The sequence below is a fragment of the Vitis riparia genome, chromosome 10, assembly GCF_004353265.1.
Source record: "Vitis riparia cultivar Riparia Gloire de Montpellier isolate 1030 chromosome 10, EGFV_Vit.rip_1.0, whole genome shotgun sequence".
Taxonomy (NCBI): domain Eukaryota; kingdom Viridiplantae; phylum Streptophyta; class Magnoliopsida; order Vitales; family Vitaceae; genus Vitis; species Vitis riparia.
Window position 1 is genome coordinate 22,472,045 of NC_048440.1, and position 17,648 is coordinate 22,489,692.

Genomic DNA, 17,648 nt, shown 5'->3' on the forward strand with positions numbered 1-17,648 from the left:
CAACGGTCTCAGCACTTTAGCGCGCTCCTCGTCCTCCGCATTCAAATTCAAAATCAAAATCCCTCCGCGGACAATTTTTCCTTTTCAGACACCTCCCAGAAATCCCAGGAAACAAACAGAAAATCGAAGTCTGAGAAAGAAAATTCATTGATTCCACAATGGATGAAGAAAGTCGACGGCCATGTCCTTCGCCGTCACCGAATGTTTGTTGTTCTTCTTCTTCCTCCTTTCTCAAAGACATATCAAATTTCAAAACCCCAAAACAGTCCTCCAAGAACCCTAGTTTCCACTCTCCTTTCCCCCAATTTTTCACCGCTTCCAAGCAAACTCCTCGCTCTTCGGCTTCTGCGTTCCGGCACCGCCCGTCACTGGCTCCATCCTCGTCAAAGTCGAAGGCGGCGCGGAGGCTCAAGGCATTCGAGATGGAGCAGTCTCAATCGTCTCGGAAGGCGCAGATTAAGAAAGAAAAGTCGCTGAAGTCTCTGGCGAAATCGCTCACTGTTTGGCTCAATTTTTTGTTTGAGAACCCCGAATCCTGCGGTTGTGATGTTTCGCGATTGGACGGAGTGGATCAGTCGCGTTCGGTGTTGGCCAACGGGAAGAGGGATAGCTGGCCAGGTGGCGGGGTCGGGATTAATGGGGCGTGGCGGAGCCCGAAGCGCCAGAGGGATTCTATGTGGCAAGGTGATGGTGGTGGTGATTCGGATGCGGGGATGTTTCCGAGTTTGATGTTCTCTTCCTTGCAGCTCTCTTTGAAGGAAGTTTGTAGTTTTGATGATTTGAAGCAGCGAATGAGGGTTTATTTGAGCTTGGGAACTTGCAAGGAGATTTTTAAAGTGATGACTCAAGTGGCGAAGGTAAGTCTCTGGATTTTGTTGTGCTTCCAAAGTGAAGAGAAGAAAAGAAGTGAATGTGTGAATTTTTACATTTTTGTTGTTTTAGGCTATGTTTGGTTCCCAGAAAATTTGAAGGAAAATGTAAGGGAAAGAAAATATAAAGAAAAAGCAGAAGGAAAGAAAAAGTGAAGAAAAATAAAAAAATAGATTAAAAGTTGATAAATTATTTTTTTTTGTTACTTCAAACTCATTTTATTTATTTTAACTCATCAATATAAAGATTAAATAATTTAAAAATATATAAGTTTTTAATTAGTTTTAATCATATTTGATTTTCTTTGATATTTTTCATAGGATAACCAAATATAAAAAAATCATTTTCCTTTGCATTTTTTTTCTTTCCTTAGTATTTTCCGGGAACCAAACATAACCTTAATTTCCCAAAAATGAGAAAAAAATCAGCTTATTAAGCTAAAATTTTGCATTAGGCTCTGTGGAGTGGAGGTTCATGTATTTAATTTTCCTTCCGTCTTTGATTGCAAGTAAATGGGGTTTGGCTTCTCTCTTTATTGATGCACAGAACATCTCCCATCATCTTCACTGGCGACATCACATAGTTGACATTCAAATCCACAGCCTTTGCCATGACTTGTGAATGAATTCTTCCACAAGCAAATTGAAATTCAGAAAAAGGAAAATTTAAAGTATATCTAGTTGAAAGGAGCAATGATAAGAAAGTCACAACTGGATGCAAGGGGCAATGTGATAACAAAAAAGGAGGGGAGTATTTTGTTGAATGAATGGGAGAGACAGTGGGAAGGATAAAATTGAGTTGGATCCGGGTTTGCCGGTAGCACTGGCCACATCCTCTTTCTCCCCATCTTCTTGCTAGCATTGCTTCTCACACCTAATTGTGACATTCCTTTTTACTCTCTTTTGCTTTAGATGTGTTAATGGGAGCATAAGTTTTTTATGTGGCTTGCTGAAATCTGTGGAATTGAATGCCAGTGACATGGTGTTTACATGTGAAGGGAGAGAAAGATGTCCGGTACAGCAATGCATAGGAGAGGAGCTTGCCATAGGAAATGGGGTTTATCAGTATTTTAACCAAATATATCATCTAGTGACTCATGAACTAGGTTTTCTCAGATATCTTGAGGAAATTTTTCCTGAAAGACCTGTGTGGCTTAGAAATGTTATCTACTATGCTGGGTTCAGATGTTTGAAGTGCAGAGAAAATCTTGTCCTTGTTAATGTTCTTAAACATGCATTTTCTAGCAAAATTCTGTGCTCTTCATTGGTTTATGATCTGCTAGAAAATGATTTTGGTTACCTTCCGTAAAATTTTTGATGAGAAATTCGTGATATCAAAAGTTGGAATCAAGTCAATACCTCTCAATGCAGCACTGTGTCATCAGTTACTAAATTTTTTTTAGTTTATACATGTAAAATGTTTGTTGTAATTGTTGAATCATGCTCTATGTCCTTATTCACAGAATATTGATGAAGGAAGACTAAAAATGAAGGCACATTGCCCCATTGTAACAGATGTTGGAATGAAAGAGAAGGCCATAAAGATTCTCATGTGTTATAACCCAATATGGCTCCGAATTGGCTTATACATTATTTTTGGAGGTGATTCCTTGTTGCCTAATGAAGACGTCAATTCTGATGAAGAAATCACATTATTGAAAATGATTATTGAGAAGCAGTTCTTCTCGCATGTCGGTCTAGCAAAAGCTTATGCTTATAACAAATTGGTTGAGGGCCTATATCGACCAGGTTACTTTGAAACTATGGGGAATGTAATATTGAAGAGATTTTTGTTGCTTGTTCTTATTCTTGATAGAGCTAAGTCTCAGAGCTGTCTTCCTATTAAATATGGTATTGATGGGGTGGATGGGGGTTCTCCACTATTGTTTTCTCAACGGTCAAACATTAAATCAAGTCGTCAAATAATCCATGGTAATTATCCAAACCATTATTCTTCATTTCCATTTTTAAGTTCATCAATATGTGATGTTACTTAATCCATTATTATTTGACTTTTGTTTTTGGTTAAAAACTAGATTTCTTATCATCGGATATTATGCATGGAGAGGGTAATCTTCTTGCACATCTAGTGATTGTGGGGTACAAAGTATCCTATGAACAGGTATGCTGCTCAATCTATGTTTTATACTCTTTTTTTTGTAGATGTGTATATGTGTCATTGTTGAAATGTTTAGGTGGGGTCATTAGTGTTTGCTTTTGAAGTTGTATCTCAACCTTTAGGTCCTTGTGCATCGATAACAAGGCATGAAATCAACTAACAAATGTTCATATAGTGTTTTAAATGGTTAATTTGCCAATAAAACCTCTGCCATGTATGTTGCAGTGTTGCCTCACTGAGTATGACTTCAGAGTAACAGATTTGTTTGACGACCTTCAAGATGGGGTGCGGCTCTGTAGAACCATTCAACTCTTGCTGCACGATTCCTCTATTCTCGTGGTTAGCCTCTTTTAAGTGAATTTCATGTGACCAACAATTATCTACTGTTATTGATTTACATTTATGATTTGGTGCTTTGTTGTATGGCAGAAAATGGTAGTTCCATCTGATACCCATAAGAAGAATTTGGCAAATTGTGGCATTGCGCTGCAATATCTTAAGCAGGCTGGTGTGTCATTATATGATGATGATGGAATGGTGATTGTAGGAGAAGATGTTGCTAATGGAGATAAGGAACTTACACTTTCATTGTTATGGAATATTTTTGTTCACTTGCAGGTATGTGATTTTTCTTTCTTTCAAACGTCCAAGATTGCTTAAACTAAGGAATCATTGAGGTTGCACTTGTTAACATCAATTGTTTCACCCTGTCATATAATCTGCAGTTACCACTTCTAATCAACAAAACGTTGTTATTTGAGGAAATTTCCAAAATCCGTGGTGCTGACGTGGTATGTTTTAATTTGGATCCTTTATTTTAGCATGTCATTTTAAAAAATGTAGACCAAAGAAGTGTTGATGTCAGATGCTTTATGTGTACACATCCTGAAGAACAACTTAGCCTCAAATTTGAAGAATTGATCGAACTACAATCTTTTCTCAATTTTTGTTCTTTTTCAACTCCTTTCCATATTTTCTGATTTCCGTTCCACAAATTATATTTGAGCTCTAATTATTGTTTACCATTTTGCAGGACATTTCTAAAAATGATATTTCCTCTCCTTTGGAAATGCTTTTGAAATGGATCCAGGTATTCCTTCTATGTAAATTGCATTGAGTTATTATTTTCCTATTTCTTCCACCATTGGGGATGATGATGGGGTAGGTTCAGGTGGTGCATCCCTTTCCTGACCTTTGCCAGGGGAATGGAACTTGTTCCCAACTCTCCTACTTGAGCAGGGTCAAGTGGGGCAGTATAGAAAATAATACTGTGCGGGAAGTCATTAGAAAGCTTAAGTACCAGCAAGGTTCTATATAATGTCAGCATGATGTATCATGTGCATACACTACTATGTTTTCATATTTCTAGGGAGGGATGTTGTTAGAAGTAGAGAAAGGTTCCTTTAGAGGGACACAATCCCTTTTTTCTTTTTTTTTACTATTGTACTTGTAGACTTAGTTTATGGTTGAATTAAGCTCAAAATAGTATTATTTTTCTATCAAAGTGATGCCATTTTCGTGTCAAATGACTCCATTTGATAAAATACTGCTACATGACAATTCAATACTAACTTTTTGAGTCTCAACTGGGAAGTTTATCAGCAATGGCTTCGCAATGTTTCCTTTCTACTAACAGATCACCAATATGAAGCCAAGCTTGTGTTTGATAATCCATTCAATTCCCTAAGACAATGTTTGTTGTCTATTTCTAAACTCTAGTGAGACACAGTTAACACCTGTTTGCTCTGTGCTATTCTATATGCTTATTTCAAGAATCATTTTCTTTTACTACACTTCTCATTTTGTTTGCAGGTGGTTTGTGAAAGTTACGATCTCAAGATTGAAAATTTTGCTTCCTTGGTTGATGGAAAAGCCATGTGGTGTTTGCTTGATTATTACTTCAGGAAGGAACTTCATTGTTCCCGTTCTTACAATGTATTGCCTTAATCATTTTCTTTTGTGTTGATCATGTTTTACAGATTTTCAATTATTTTGAGTTATTGTTGTGATCTGTTCACAGGATCCTAATGAAAGAAATGGTGAAAAATCAATTATATCAGCTACTGATTGCACAGATGCAGTACACAACTTTATCTTATCACAGAAGCTGACAACATTATTGGGAAATTTTCCAGAGGTAAATATTCAGCATATGTCTAGTTCAAATTCTCATCCATTATGATCTATAGTTATTTGGCATGTGTTTATACATTATTGAACTTTAACAGTACTCTGTGAACAATTAAAACATGTTCAAAACACATCAAAACAAATTCTATCAAAGCAAAACCTAAAAGATGATTACCTAAAAATCTGACTATTCATACTCTATTGGACATTTAGGGAATTCTGCTACTAGTTTGGAATGCATTTAAAGGCTATAAAGCAAAATAGGCCAGTGTAAATATGTCCGTACATTTGTGTGTTGATGAATGAATTGGGTTCATTAACAATTCGATGCAGAGAAAGCTATTTGAACAGTGTAATGGAGTACTATCAAATATGAAAGTGCCTTAAAATATAATATACTGGAACTCATGGAAACATCTGGTTGGTTGCATAACTTGCTTAAAACTGTTATATTGTATAATTATGCTTCAAGGTTGGTTACAAGTTGAGCCGTGGGTTTATGATGCTTGGTTTTGCCAAACTTGCAAGCTAGATAAATCCAAGTTATACTCCTGTATATTGGGATTAGATTTCTAGTCTAGTTATTAAATGTCTCAGTTGTTTCAACCTATATGTGCTGACTAATAAGGCAGTTGCATTAACTTGTTTTGCTGCTTCATGTGTACTTATAAAAGTTTAATTTGTCCTGTTGGAAAACTAAAAAATCCAGGTTTGACTCTCAGTAGGGGACAAAAAAAAGAGTTCTTAATTCTAAAAGAATCATCCACAGATTTGAAGGATCATTCTTAAGCTATTTGTCCATTCAGTATGGCTCCAACTTAAATATTTTTCATTTTGAAATATTTTTTTATCCTTTTATACGTCAGTATTCTTAATTTTATTTATAGAAATCTAACTAGCCCTATAATCTCTTCATTAACCATAGAGATATTTGTGCAAAATGCCTCACATAGAAAAGGTGTAGCCAAATGAAGGGTTTTAGACCTTTTCCTAAGAAATCAACAGTTTTAATGAAACTTAAAATATCTCACTGATATGACATTTGTGCTAAATTGCCTTATGATACAATCATTTTGAATGACATTGCAATTGAAACATAGCTAATATATTTAGAAATTATTAATTCCATACCCTCCTATAGACCCCTGAAGAGACTCTAGAAATTATCACGACCAATTGATCTTCGAACCCATGAAGTGGTCCTGGTCTTACATTGACAAAATAATAGGTAAGATATACATATTTTTTTCTTTTTTTTTGTTGATCCCCTCTAGGACTTGAACCTAGGATCTCCCACAATCCCCCCAAACCCTTTCCACTTGAGCCAGGCCTCAAGGACACCAAAAAATATGTAAGATATGCCCCAAAACCTTGTAATTTATATATTATTAAATTGTTTCTGACATGTTAAACATTATATTCTTTTCAAATCTGGTTTAGTTCTGTCACCATTGTGCTGCAATATTCCTTTACAGGTTCTACAAACCAGTGACATCCTTGAACATAATGGAGCCTGCAATGATAGGTCTGTGGTAATTTTGTTGGTGTTCCTCTCATCCCAGTTGGTTGTCAAAAGAAATACAGTAAGTGCTAAGTAAACTGTTCAAATATTAACTGGATCCAGTTAGTAGCTAGTACCATGATTGAGAAATTGCAACTATTTTTCTTCTCAACAGGATCAGCTGAATTTTCATAAACTCCTGGGATGTACTTGTCAAATTCCAGAGGGAAAACGCTCTAGTATGGGGCGCTTGTTTATGAGTTACAAAGCAGTACAGAACCAAGAAGAAACAGGTGGGCAAAATGCTGAAGGTTTTCATTGTTTATTTACTGGTAGTTTCCTTATAATAGATTGTGCATGCAGTTTAGGTTTATGTCCTGGCACCTCTTTTAGTTTGATGTGATTCATTGGCCAATACGGCTTAAACTAAAACTATTTGTTGCTGTTTTTCCTCCTTTTCCTCATATTGCTCTCTTCATACAGATACTGTGCAGAAATTTAAGGCCATTCAGTCTTGGTGGCAAAATATGGTTGAACAAAATCACAAATGTAATGTTAAACCAGTTGCTTCTACTTCAGAGTGCTTCTCTGCCGACAAATGCTGCACTGACATTCAAAGAGGTAATGATTCTGGGCTTTCTCTTGTTCTTTGGTGAAAGTTGTCATCTTGACAGTGCTGTTTTGGTCCATCAAAATTTTATTTAACCTACCTTCACCATGGTCTCTATGCTAAAGTTCAGATACTGGTGACTAGTATGAATATTTATTACGATGGCTTCTTCAAGTTAACTTCACTATAGCATTCCCTACAGCCTTCCATCTCAACCATTGCACCTGAAGTTTTTGTTAGTCATCAGTTAGATCAGTTTTGCTGATGCTCTATCCCTCTTTTTTAAAGATAATTGAGATGAGCATGGTAGCTTCCTGGAAGTCAGAACAAATAAAATTGACATTGCCTTTAGTTTTCTTACTAAATTTCTGCTCTTAGTATAATGAAGGTGTATCTGTACTCTTGGTGTCCCTATTTTGTTCTTTTGCTTTAAAAATTTTAGTGTCCCATGCAAAATTTTGGCAAATTTCTTCTTATTTCCTTTCTTCACCTGACAATTCAATCTCTATGCAATCTTTCAAGGAAATGCTGCAAAGCTTATACAGTGTTGTTTCAGACGGTCAATTGAACATCGCAAGTACCTCAAGATAAAACGAGCAGTTTCTTTTCTGCAAACTGTTATTCGAGCTTGGCTAACAGTGAAACAGAAATCAGTCGTATACAAATTCAGTCCCATCATAGTTCAGAAGTATTCATCTGGTATTTGCCTATCTTCAGAATTTTATTTATGCTTTCTCTTTAGATTAACCAAGTTTCTCATTTGAATGGTTTTTCAATTGCCCTACAGGAAGATTGAAACAGTTGGAAACATTTGGAAGATATATCATTTTCATGGTTGACAGGCATGGTTTTGTCAAATTAAAAAGTTCTACATTACTCATTCAGAAGGCAGTTAGGAGATGGATCTCTCGCAAACATCAGGGTAGAAATATGTCAACTCAGGATCCATCGTCTCCAGATCCTGTCAAAGCTGCTAGTTTTGATAGGAGATGTACTTATGAATGGACTTCCAGGCGTAAATACACTTGCACGCTTTCTCAGATAGAGAAAAGATCATTTATTTTTCAAGAAAAGGAAATGAATGATCTTCGGATAGAAGCAGCTGTTAAAATTCAGCTTGCTTGGAGGAATTTTTCTGTCTGCAACTCTCACCGCAATGAGTACACTGCTGCAACTCAAATTCAGTGTTGTTTCCGTGGTTGGCTGTTGAGAAGGAGTTTTGTACAGAAAAAGCGAGCAGTGATAAACATTCAAAGTCATTTCCGTGGTTGGTTGTTGAGAAAGAGTTTTGTAAAGAAGAAGCAAACAGTAAGAAAAATTCAAGGTGCTTTCCGTGGTTGGTTGCTGAGAAATTTGGTAAAGAAGCAGCAAGCAGCAATAAAACTTCAAAGTGCTTTCCGTGGCTGGTCATTGAGAAGGAGTTTTGTGAAGAAGCAACAAGCAGCAATAAAAATTCAAAGTGATTTTCGGGGTTTAAAATGTCAGAGGAATTTTCAGATTTACAAAATTGCCACCAAGTCAGCCATCATCATGCAGTCTCGTTTTCGTGGATGGATAGCTCGCAGAGCAGTTTGCAGACTTAGACATCAAATTGTTGTAATCCAAGTACGTTGTTCTCCACAATTTCTGCTATATATCTGTTGGGGTTTACTTATATGTAAGTGATTCTGAACTATCCCAGCTCATCATGGTGTTTTTCCCACTCTTTCCTCTTTACTATCTGTCTGTTTCTATGTCCCTCCCCCACTTCATGCTCCTGGCTCCTCCCATTTCTTTTTTAGGAAACGTCATCTCAATTAACAAATAGAAGAACAGAAGTTTTCATGTATCCAACCTTCATTTCCTGATTTCTCGAACTTTAATAACCTCCGGTCTCCCACAACCACCAAAACAAACAAAATGTGAATGCCTTAGCATCCATTAATCAAATAAATCCAGTGTTTATCCTATAATGGCTTGTAAGAACAAAAACAATGTACTTGGATACATGACAACTAACAATTTATCAGCAATTTCATCTATATCAAATTGTCAATTTTCAATGATTGCAAGATCTATCAGATGGGACATGCTTTCTAAGAACTTAATGTCTTAACTTTCTGTTCTATGGTTGACATTAAAGCAACTAACAATTTGACCAATGCCAACATAGAGCTGCACATATTTGGCTTTTCTGGATATACACTTTCTACCAATTGTCAATGATTGATGAATTATGAGGTCACAGACTATTTTTTTTGGCTGAATTCCTTTAGGATTATCTTTCTATCATTGGTAGAATCTTTATTTTGCTGTGATTATTACACGTAGCACTTATGGTCCTTGAATTGAATCCAGAGTCATTGCCGTGGTTGGTTGACAAGGAGGGACCTTTTGCTCCAAAGAAAAGCTGTGATAAAGATTCAAAATGCTTTTCAATGTGTAAAATGCTGGAAAGCATTTCAATGCTACAGGTATGCTGCTATTGATATTCAACGGTTTGTGAGAGGGCACATTACACGAAATAGACTCCTAGGTAATTGATCTATTCCATGAAAGCTCATTTTGTTTTTCATTTCTGTTCCTTTCCCCCACCCGCCTTTTTTTTTTTTTTTTTTTTTTTTTTTTTTTTTAAGATGTATTGATTAACTCCTTACGAATATTTGACACATTGCTTTTCAAAATATAACTACATCCAATATTGGGTTAATGCAGGGACTTCTAGCCTTCGTTCAGCCTCACCTAATGGTTGCACTTTACAGGCCTCAAGAGGTTGCTTCCCGAGTTTTCAATTAAAAATGCTACTGTCTTCAGTTTTGAAACTGCAAAGATGGTGGAGAGGTGTTTTGTTGCTTAAATCAAGAACAAAATCAGCAATTATTATTCAGTCTCATATTCGTGGGTGGATCGCAAGGCGAGAAGCCACTAGAGAGAGGCATCGGGTTGTTGTGATACAAGTGAGATATCTCTAATTTCTAATATGCTTTCTTATGTTGCACTCCAGTTTTCATAAGTGATACGGTCACCTAGATATGCTCCCACACATTTGAGTAGAATAATTTATGGTTCTTGGATTTGTGTGTTCTGTGGAAGCAATGCAAGTTTTACTAAAATGTGACTGGGTCCTTATTGAAGTTGTGAATTTCTCAAACTAAAAAAACACTATTGCCTCTCATGTTTTGGTGCCATTGAAACATGGCTAAGGGAAAAAAAAAAAGCCAAAAAAAAAAATATATATACAATAAAAGGACAGTTTTGTCACAAGTACTCAGGGTTGTAGCTTGGATCCCTCTCAATAATTCCCTTTATCATGGGCCATATCTTCTTTCAGATCATTGGCATCACTTTAATTAATAATTCTTGGTCACGTGTTGTTGAATTTATTAGGTTTTCTTGTTGTCCTCAGTGAACTTAGAGCATAGTCTTATCATTAGAAACAAATAACAAAAATGAGAACCAACATATGCAGTCACCCACCCCAATTCTTACAAGGGGCAACAGAAGGGAAGAAAGAGGGGAAACCACCTATACCCTGTTGTGGAGAACATTAATTTCTTGCAATATCACAGGACCTTCCAAATTTGGCAACCAAATCCCCTTATTGCCTAGTAAACTTATTGCATGGGCATTAGAACCAATGTGTGGAGCATAGTTTCTTCAAAATATACTGTAACCTGGATTTTGTTAACTAATAGATTTAAAAATAATCAAACTCAAAACGTGTACTCAAATGAGGACCTACTAAGGAGCAACATAAATGTGTTTGTTTTGGGAACTGGATTTGCTCCATTCAGTAATATCTATAATTCGTTATGATATTTATTTGAAATTTCTTTCCCCCAACTTCTGTAGTCCTACTGGAAAGGTTATCTTGCACGGAAAGAGTCAAGGGGGCAGCTAGTGGATTTGCGTTTGAGACTGCAAAAATCTGCTACAAGTGTAGATGATGGCATGCGTATTATAAATAGACTTCTAGCAGCACTTTCTGACCTCCTGAGCATGAAAAGTGTCAGTGGCATTCTGCATACGTGTGCAACTTTGGGTGAGTGTTCTATACTACTTGTTTAGTAGTTGAAGATAAAGGCATTCTTTCATACTGTTATCATTTATCTGGAACACAATGCAAGGGACTCACATCATTTAGCTTCAAATTTTACAAACTTGTCCAATCATTTCTTCTCAGCAGTTGACTGGGTAAACATCCGTTAAGAATGTTTGTGCAAGTATGAAAGGACATGTTCCTAGAATGACCTTGTGCAAATGGTGGGAGAAAAGACCACCATTAGTTTTTTAGTTTATTTTGTTTGTATGGTGCCTTGCCCAGTGCATTTTTTTACATTTGAAATACAGTTTAGTGATTTCTGTGTGAATTTGAAAATTTTCAAGCATCATTTATTTGGTTAGACATGGGTTAACAATGCATTGTGGCCTCAAAACAGTTATCCTGTATATATTTATATGTCAAAAAACAACCACCATTATGGATTTTGTACACGACAAATCACTCCATTACTTTTGTGGTATTCCCTGTGATCCTAGCTCTGATATATGAATATTTATCTCAGTATACTTCACATTATCTATATGGTTCATGGATTTCTTTCAATGGTAGTATTGGTATTGAGTCTGTCTTCATTCCCCCTTGTTAGGACTTCGCAGTTTATTCAGTGTTTTGTCTGAGTTTTTTGGCAGAAGAAATATCATCAAAATTTTCTAAGGGCAAGTGCCCTGGCTCCCTTGTGTTCTTAGATGCCCTTTTCTTTTGGCCGGGAATTATGAAGATGTTCTGGATCCTGCCACCCCATCCTCACCCTCCTCTCTTGGTCACTTGCCTTGCTTCAACTGTTTGTTGTATATTGGATAGATACTGATGACCTGGCTAGAATTGTGGTTCTCTCCCTTTTGTTTCATTTGTACTTACTGGTTCAGGGATTTTAATTATTTAATACTCTTCTATTGTTCTCTACACAGGAAAATGATTTGAATGTTTAATTAGTGATTTATTTGGCAAGAATATCATGACTAGTACTTTCGGCGACCACCTAGTGCCTAGGTTCTTGATGGGGAAACCAAAATGTTGCCAACACTCAAAAAAGTAATTTGACAATTCTAGAACAAAAGCTCTCTCTTTCTCTTTCTTTCTTTTTTAAATTATGAAGTACTGCACAAACCACAATTGTGCATTCTTAGTTTTTCCATTGATACTGAAGGTTTAATTCAGTTTTGTTAGAATTGTAAAAAATAAAAACCTGCTTGCTTTTAGAACTGGAACTTAATTGTGTTTTGTTGCTCATACAAACATTTTCCATTTCTGTTTATGATTCGGCTGCATTATTTTTTTTAATCTGGAGATAGTTCTTCATCATCATGTCAACTTTGTCTTAGATGAAACGTAAAACACTTGACCACAGCGCATTCATCATCATTAAACCATGGAACAGTGTCAACTATTGCATAACTCATCTGTGTAAGGATTTTAAAATCATATTTGCTGTTATCACTGGAAGGTGTATCAGATTCAATTACTTGGGATTCTGAGTTCATAATGTCAAACTGATGTTACAGATATGGCCACGGCACATTCACAGATATGTTGCGAGAAACTTGTGGCTGCAGGGGCAATTAACACTCTACTGAAGCTGATCCGCTCAGTTAGCCGTAGCATACCTGATCAGGAGGTTTTAAAACATGCACTCTCTACTCTCAGAAACCTTTCCCGCTATCCGCATTTGGCTGAAGTGCTGATTGATACTCGTGGATCTGTAGAAACAATTCTCTGGGAGTTCCTAAGGTGTGCTCATCATTTGGATCATGACCCCAAAAATTCTATGTTTTTTATTTCCTTTCTTAACATTTTTATCAATCTTCTCTTTCAGGAACAAGGAAGAGGGATATTTCCTTGCATCTGAGCTTCTGAAGAAGATATGTTCAAATCAGAAAGGTGTTGAAGCTTTAAGAAACTTGCCTGCTCTTTTGAAGAGGCTACACAACCTCACTGAGGATCTTAGCAGGAAGGCAAACAATGAGAAGAGGTTTGGCTTTGGCCATACCAGAGTTTTCTTCCATTATACTAACTAGGACTAGTAATTAAACTAATGCTCATTTGCTAACTTTATGCAGGAATATCCGGGGTCAAGCTGGAAGAGAAAACACAGAGAGGAGATTGAAAGAGGCCATGGAACTCCTGAAGCTGACCAAAAATGGCTAAGAAGAGCTCAGCATTGAAGGGTAACTCTCTCTAACCTCCCCTCTTTGAATGAAAATGTTCCACGATTCTAGTTGGAACTGGGTCTTTGTACATTTCAGTTCTACCATTGAAATGAAATCAACCTCTGAACACAATGTGAAAGTTGTGTGGTTTTATGGTGTGTAGGCTACAAGTGATCTGTGTGTGCATGAATGTGTACTGGTTGATTTGGAGTTGATACAAATTGTTACTCCCATATGTCTACTGGGTAATGAATGTATGCATTTCTGGTAGAAATCATATTCTATTCCCTCATCAATTTTTATTTTGTGGTTTCTAGCATTTATATTAGGTATTCTGAACATAAGATTAATAAATTTATATAAATTAAATGTGTTATCAATGGGTTCGGTTATCAATACGTCATTTTCATATTAATTAAACGAGTTAAAACAGATGAGATGGATTGAACGGTCAAACCTTAACGTTCTATTTTATTAAACGAATTATACAAATAGACATGATTATAATACACATAATTATTCTCGTTATTTCTTTCTTAAAACATTTATACCCATAGTCAAGAGACAAGATAATCTTCATATTTTAAAAAACAATATCTATCTTATTAAAAAAATTACAAATATAATTTTAGTCTGACATAATCACTTATACACTTTTTTTGGTTCAAGAAGCTCTTGGATGTAAAATTAGGATAAACAATTGATGGAAGATATTTTTTGCCAAAAAAGATTATATTTCATGTTTATAGGAGATTACTATTATGAATGTGTTCCTTTCTATCATTGTTTTTGTTCTCTCTTTTTTTCTTACTTTGGTACAGCAAATCCCAACTAGAAAATCAAACCAGCACCAAAAGGCCAAAGGGTGATGTGACACCAACTTGCCTCTAAAGTGATAAAACAGAAAATCCTCTGGTATGCAACTCAGAAGGACAAACTGCACCAAGTTGTTGCTCGAGCTTTGACCCAAAATGATACACTTTGAAAAAAAAATCCATAAAGTAAACCTAACGTGAAAATAATGCCCAATCTAGTGCGTTTATGCCACATAGGATGCCACATCATAAAACCGTAGTTGGTAACTACGGTTTTATTTTTTTAAAACATTCAACGGCTTTGACTCTTTTTAAAACAGTCAAAGCCGTAGTCACCAACTACGGCTTCAACTTTAAATTTATATATATAAATAATTATATTGCTTGATTTAAAATATTTAACTTTAATTTATTTAAATAAAAATATTATATTATTTTGATTTTAGATAGACTAAAAAAATGTGAGTGATTTAATAAAAATATTTAACTTTAATTGATCTCATTATTTAAAGAATAATAATATATCAAATTAAATAATTGATGTCTTTAATTTTATATAAAAATATTTAAATAAAAATATTATATTATTTTGATTTTAGATAGACTAAATATATGTGAGTGATTTAATAAAAATATTTAACTTTAATTTATTTAAATAAAAATATTATATTATTTTGATTTTAGATTGACTAAATATATGTGAGTGATTTAATAAAAATATTTAACTTTAATTTATTTAAATAAAAATATTATATTATTTTGATTTTAAATTTAAAGCTATGATCACCAACTACTATTTTGATTATTTAAAAAAAATTCAAAAATCATAATTACCAATTACAGTTTTATGACGTAAATACCCTCATGAATAAGACACACATCACATTGAAAATTATTTTGAGAATAAAATTAATTTATGAATTTTTTGTTTTAAAGAAATCATTTTTGTCCAAAACTCCCGTTAAAACCCAATAAGGAACATTTTTCTTATTCTCAATGAATTTACAAAAATGGTCTAAAAGCATTTTCATTTATTTTCCAAAACAATTAAACTAAACGGTGAATTGATTGGAAAAACATAGATATTTTCTTTCTACAATTCTATATTTTAAGAAGTGGAAAAACAAATTCTATTAGGTTGACATTTTAAGTTTAAAATTTTAAGCCTTTCCATTCCATTCCATTTTGATCCCATTTTGAAAGGAAAAAATTGGAGAAAATAAAATTATTTTTGTTGTATTTAAGTAATTTTCCAATTATTTACCCACTTGAAGTCATATTATGTTTTGTACAAATGCATAATTGACTTTAATTTTTGTTCAAAGTTACAAAATAATATAATATTCTTCATTCATTATGAGGGCATAAAATAGTATATTTTTAACTAATTATATTTATATTGAGTATAGTGTCAAATATTTTAATAAAACTAAACCAAAATATTTTTATATAAAATTAAAGACATCAATTATTTAATTCCATATATTATTATTCTTTAAATAATAAGATCAATTAAAGTTAAATATTTTTATTAAACCACTCACATATTTTTAGTCAATCTAAAATCAAAATAATATAATATTTTTATTTAAATAAATTAAAGTTAAATATTTTTATTAAATCACTCACATATATTTAGTCTATCTAAAATCAAAATAATATAATATTTTTATTTAAATATTTTTATATAAAATTAAAGACATCAATTATTTAATTCCATATATTATTATTCTTTAAATAATGAGATCAATTAAAGTTAAATATTTTTATTAAACCACTCACATATTTTTAGTCAATCTAAAATCAAAATAATATAATATTTTTATTTAAATAAATTAAAGTTAAATATTTTTATTAAATCACTCACATATATTTAGTCTATCTAAAATCAAAATAATATAATATTTTTATTTAAATATTTTTATATAAAATTAAAGACATCAATTAAAGTTAAATATTTTTATTAAACCACTCACATATTTTTAGTCAATCTAAAATCAAAATAATATAATATTTTTATTTAAATAAATTAAAGTTAAATATTTTTATTAAATCACTCACATTTTTTTAGTCTATCTAAAATCAAAATAATATAATATTTTTATTTAAATAAATTAAAGTTAAATATTTTAAATCAAGCAATATAATTATTTATATATATAAATTTAAAGTTGAAGCCGTAGTTGGTGACTACGGCTTTGACTGTTTTAAAAAGAGTCAAAGCCGTAGTCACCAACCACGGTTTTAACTTTTTTAAAGTTAAAACCGTGGTTGGTAACTACGGTTTTGAATATTTTAAAAAAATAAAATCGTAGTTACCAACTACGGTTTTATGATGTGGCATCCTATGTGGCATAAACGCACTAGATTGGACATTATTTTCACGTTAGGTTTACTTTATGGATTTTTTTTTCAAAGTGTATCATTTTGGGTCAAAGCTCTTGTTGCTCGTCCTTTCTACTTCATTATTAAACCAAGCCAGCAACTGCCTCAAGTTGTTCCATATATTATTCAAGGTCCCACCCATCAAAAATCTCTTTTTTACACCCACTCCATTTGAACTTTTTAGGACAAAAATGCCCTTGAAGACAACCTCCCATCACTTTCTCTTCCTAAATTTTAGGGTATTTTTGTCATTGCCTTTTAAAACTATTATTGGAAAAAGAAAAAAAAAAAACCTGTATTGGATAACTGTTCTTAATAATATTTTAGTAGAAAATTTTGTTTGAAAACTCAAATGTGAAATTTGAGCTTAACTATGTACAATGTGAAATTTTCATAATATTCTTTTTTTTTAAATAAAAAAAAATTGTATTTTTGGTCAAAAGCTTGTTAAACATGTCTAATAATAGTTACCAAACGTGCCATTATGCATTCTATTCATTTTTAAAGCAATAAAATTTAGGAAAACAAGCATTTTTTTTTTCTTTGTTAGGTAAGAAAAGAAGCACATTTTTGGAGGCACCAAAAGGCAAATCATGATTTATGATGATGATGAAGTGAAAAAAAAAGAAGGGCATTTCTACTGAATTTTTACAATTTTTTTTTTTTTTGAGAATTGGAAATATCGACCAAAAGTTCATTGGAAGGGGTTGAATGGGTCTGATCTACCAAGTTCGAATGCAGGCCATGGTGTTTAGGAGACGAGGTGTCAAGGTGTTCAGACCTGGTTTATGTTGGAATTTAACTATTTATACTTCGAAGAAAAGCCATGAATGAAAATGAAGAATGAAGATCTCTTGGAATCAAAATGGAGGATAAAATATCAATAAAAGAAAAGGTTTTTTGGGTTTAAGTTGAAGGTGATGAAAGTGCAGACTGCAGAAGATATTTTGGTGTACAGACTCAAATGGCTGAGCAAATTGCAATATATTTATTGCCACTGGATTAGATGTTAACACAGCTTGACCCAACT

The 17,648-nt window shown here is 33.6% G+C and overlaps 1 protein-coding gene across 2 annotated transcripts; it reads left to right on the top strand.

Annotated features, from left to right (window-relative positions):
• Window positions 1-71: 71 nt before the first annotated feature.
• LOC117924346 (abnormal spindle-like microcephaly-associated protein homolog) lies at window positions 72-13,720 on the top strand. 2 transcript variants are annotated; one of them, XM_034842960.1, is made up of 21 exons: window positions 72-857; window positions 2,333-2,801; window positions 2,906-2,991; window positions 3,214-3,327; window positions 3,418-3,606; window positions 3,714-3,779; window positions 4,022-4,078; window positions 4,801-4,923; window positions 5,009-5,125; window positions 6,594-6,701; window positions 6,795-6,912; window positions 7,103-7,240; window positions 7,752-7,928; window positions 8,017-8,496; window positions 8,566-8,834; window positions 9,567-9,744; window positions 9,924-10,165; window positions 11,061-11,250; window positions 12,774-12,999; window positions 13,085-13,240; window positions 13,329-13,720. In XM_034842960.1, the coding sequence occupies exons 1-21, from the start codon at window positions 159-161 to the stop codon at window positions 13,414-13,416; spliced, it is 4,290 nt and encodes a 1,429-aa protein (XP_034698851.1). In that variant the 5' UTR covers window positions 72-158; the 3' UTR covers window positions 13,417-13,720. The 2 variants fall into 2 exon arrangements, with proteins under 2 accessions (XP_034698851.1, XP_034698850.1); XM_034842959.1 differs by having other exon boundaries at window positions 8,017-8,834.
• The last annotated feature ends 3,928 nt before the right edge of the window (window positions 13,721-17,648 follow it).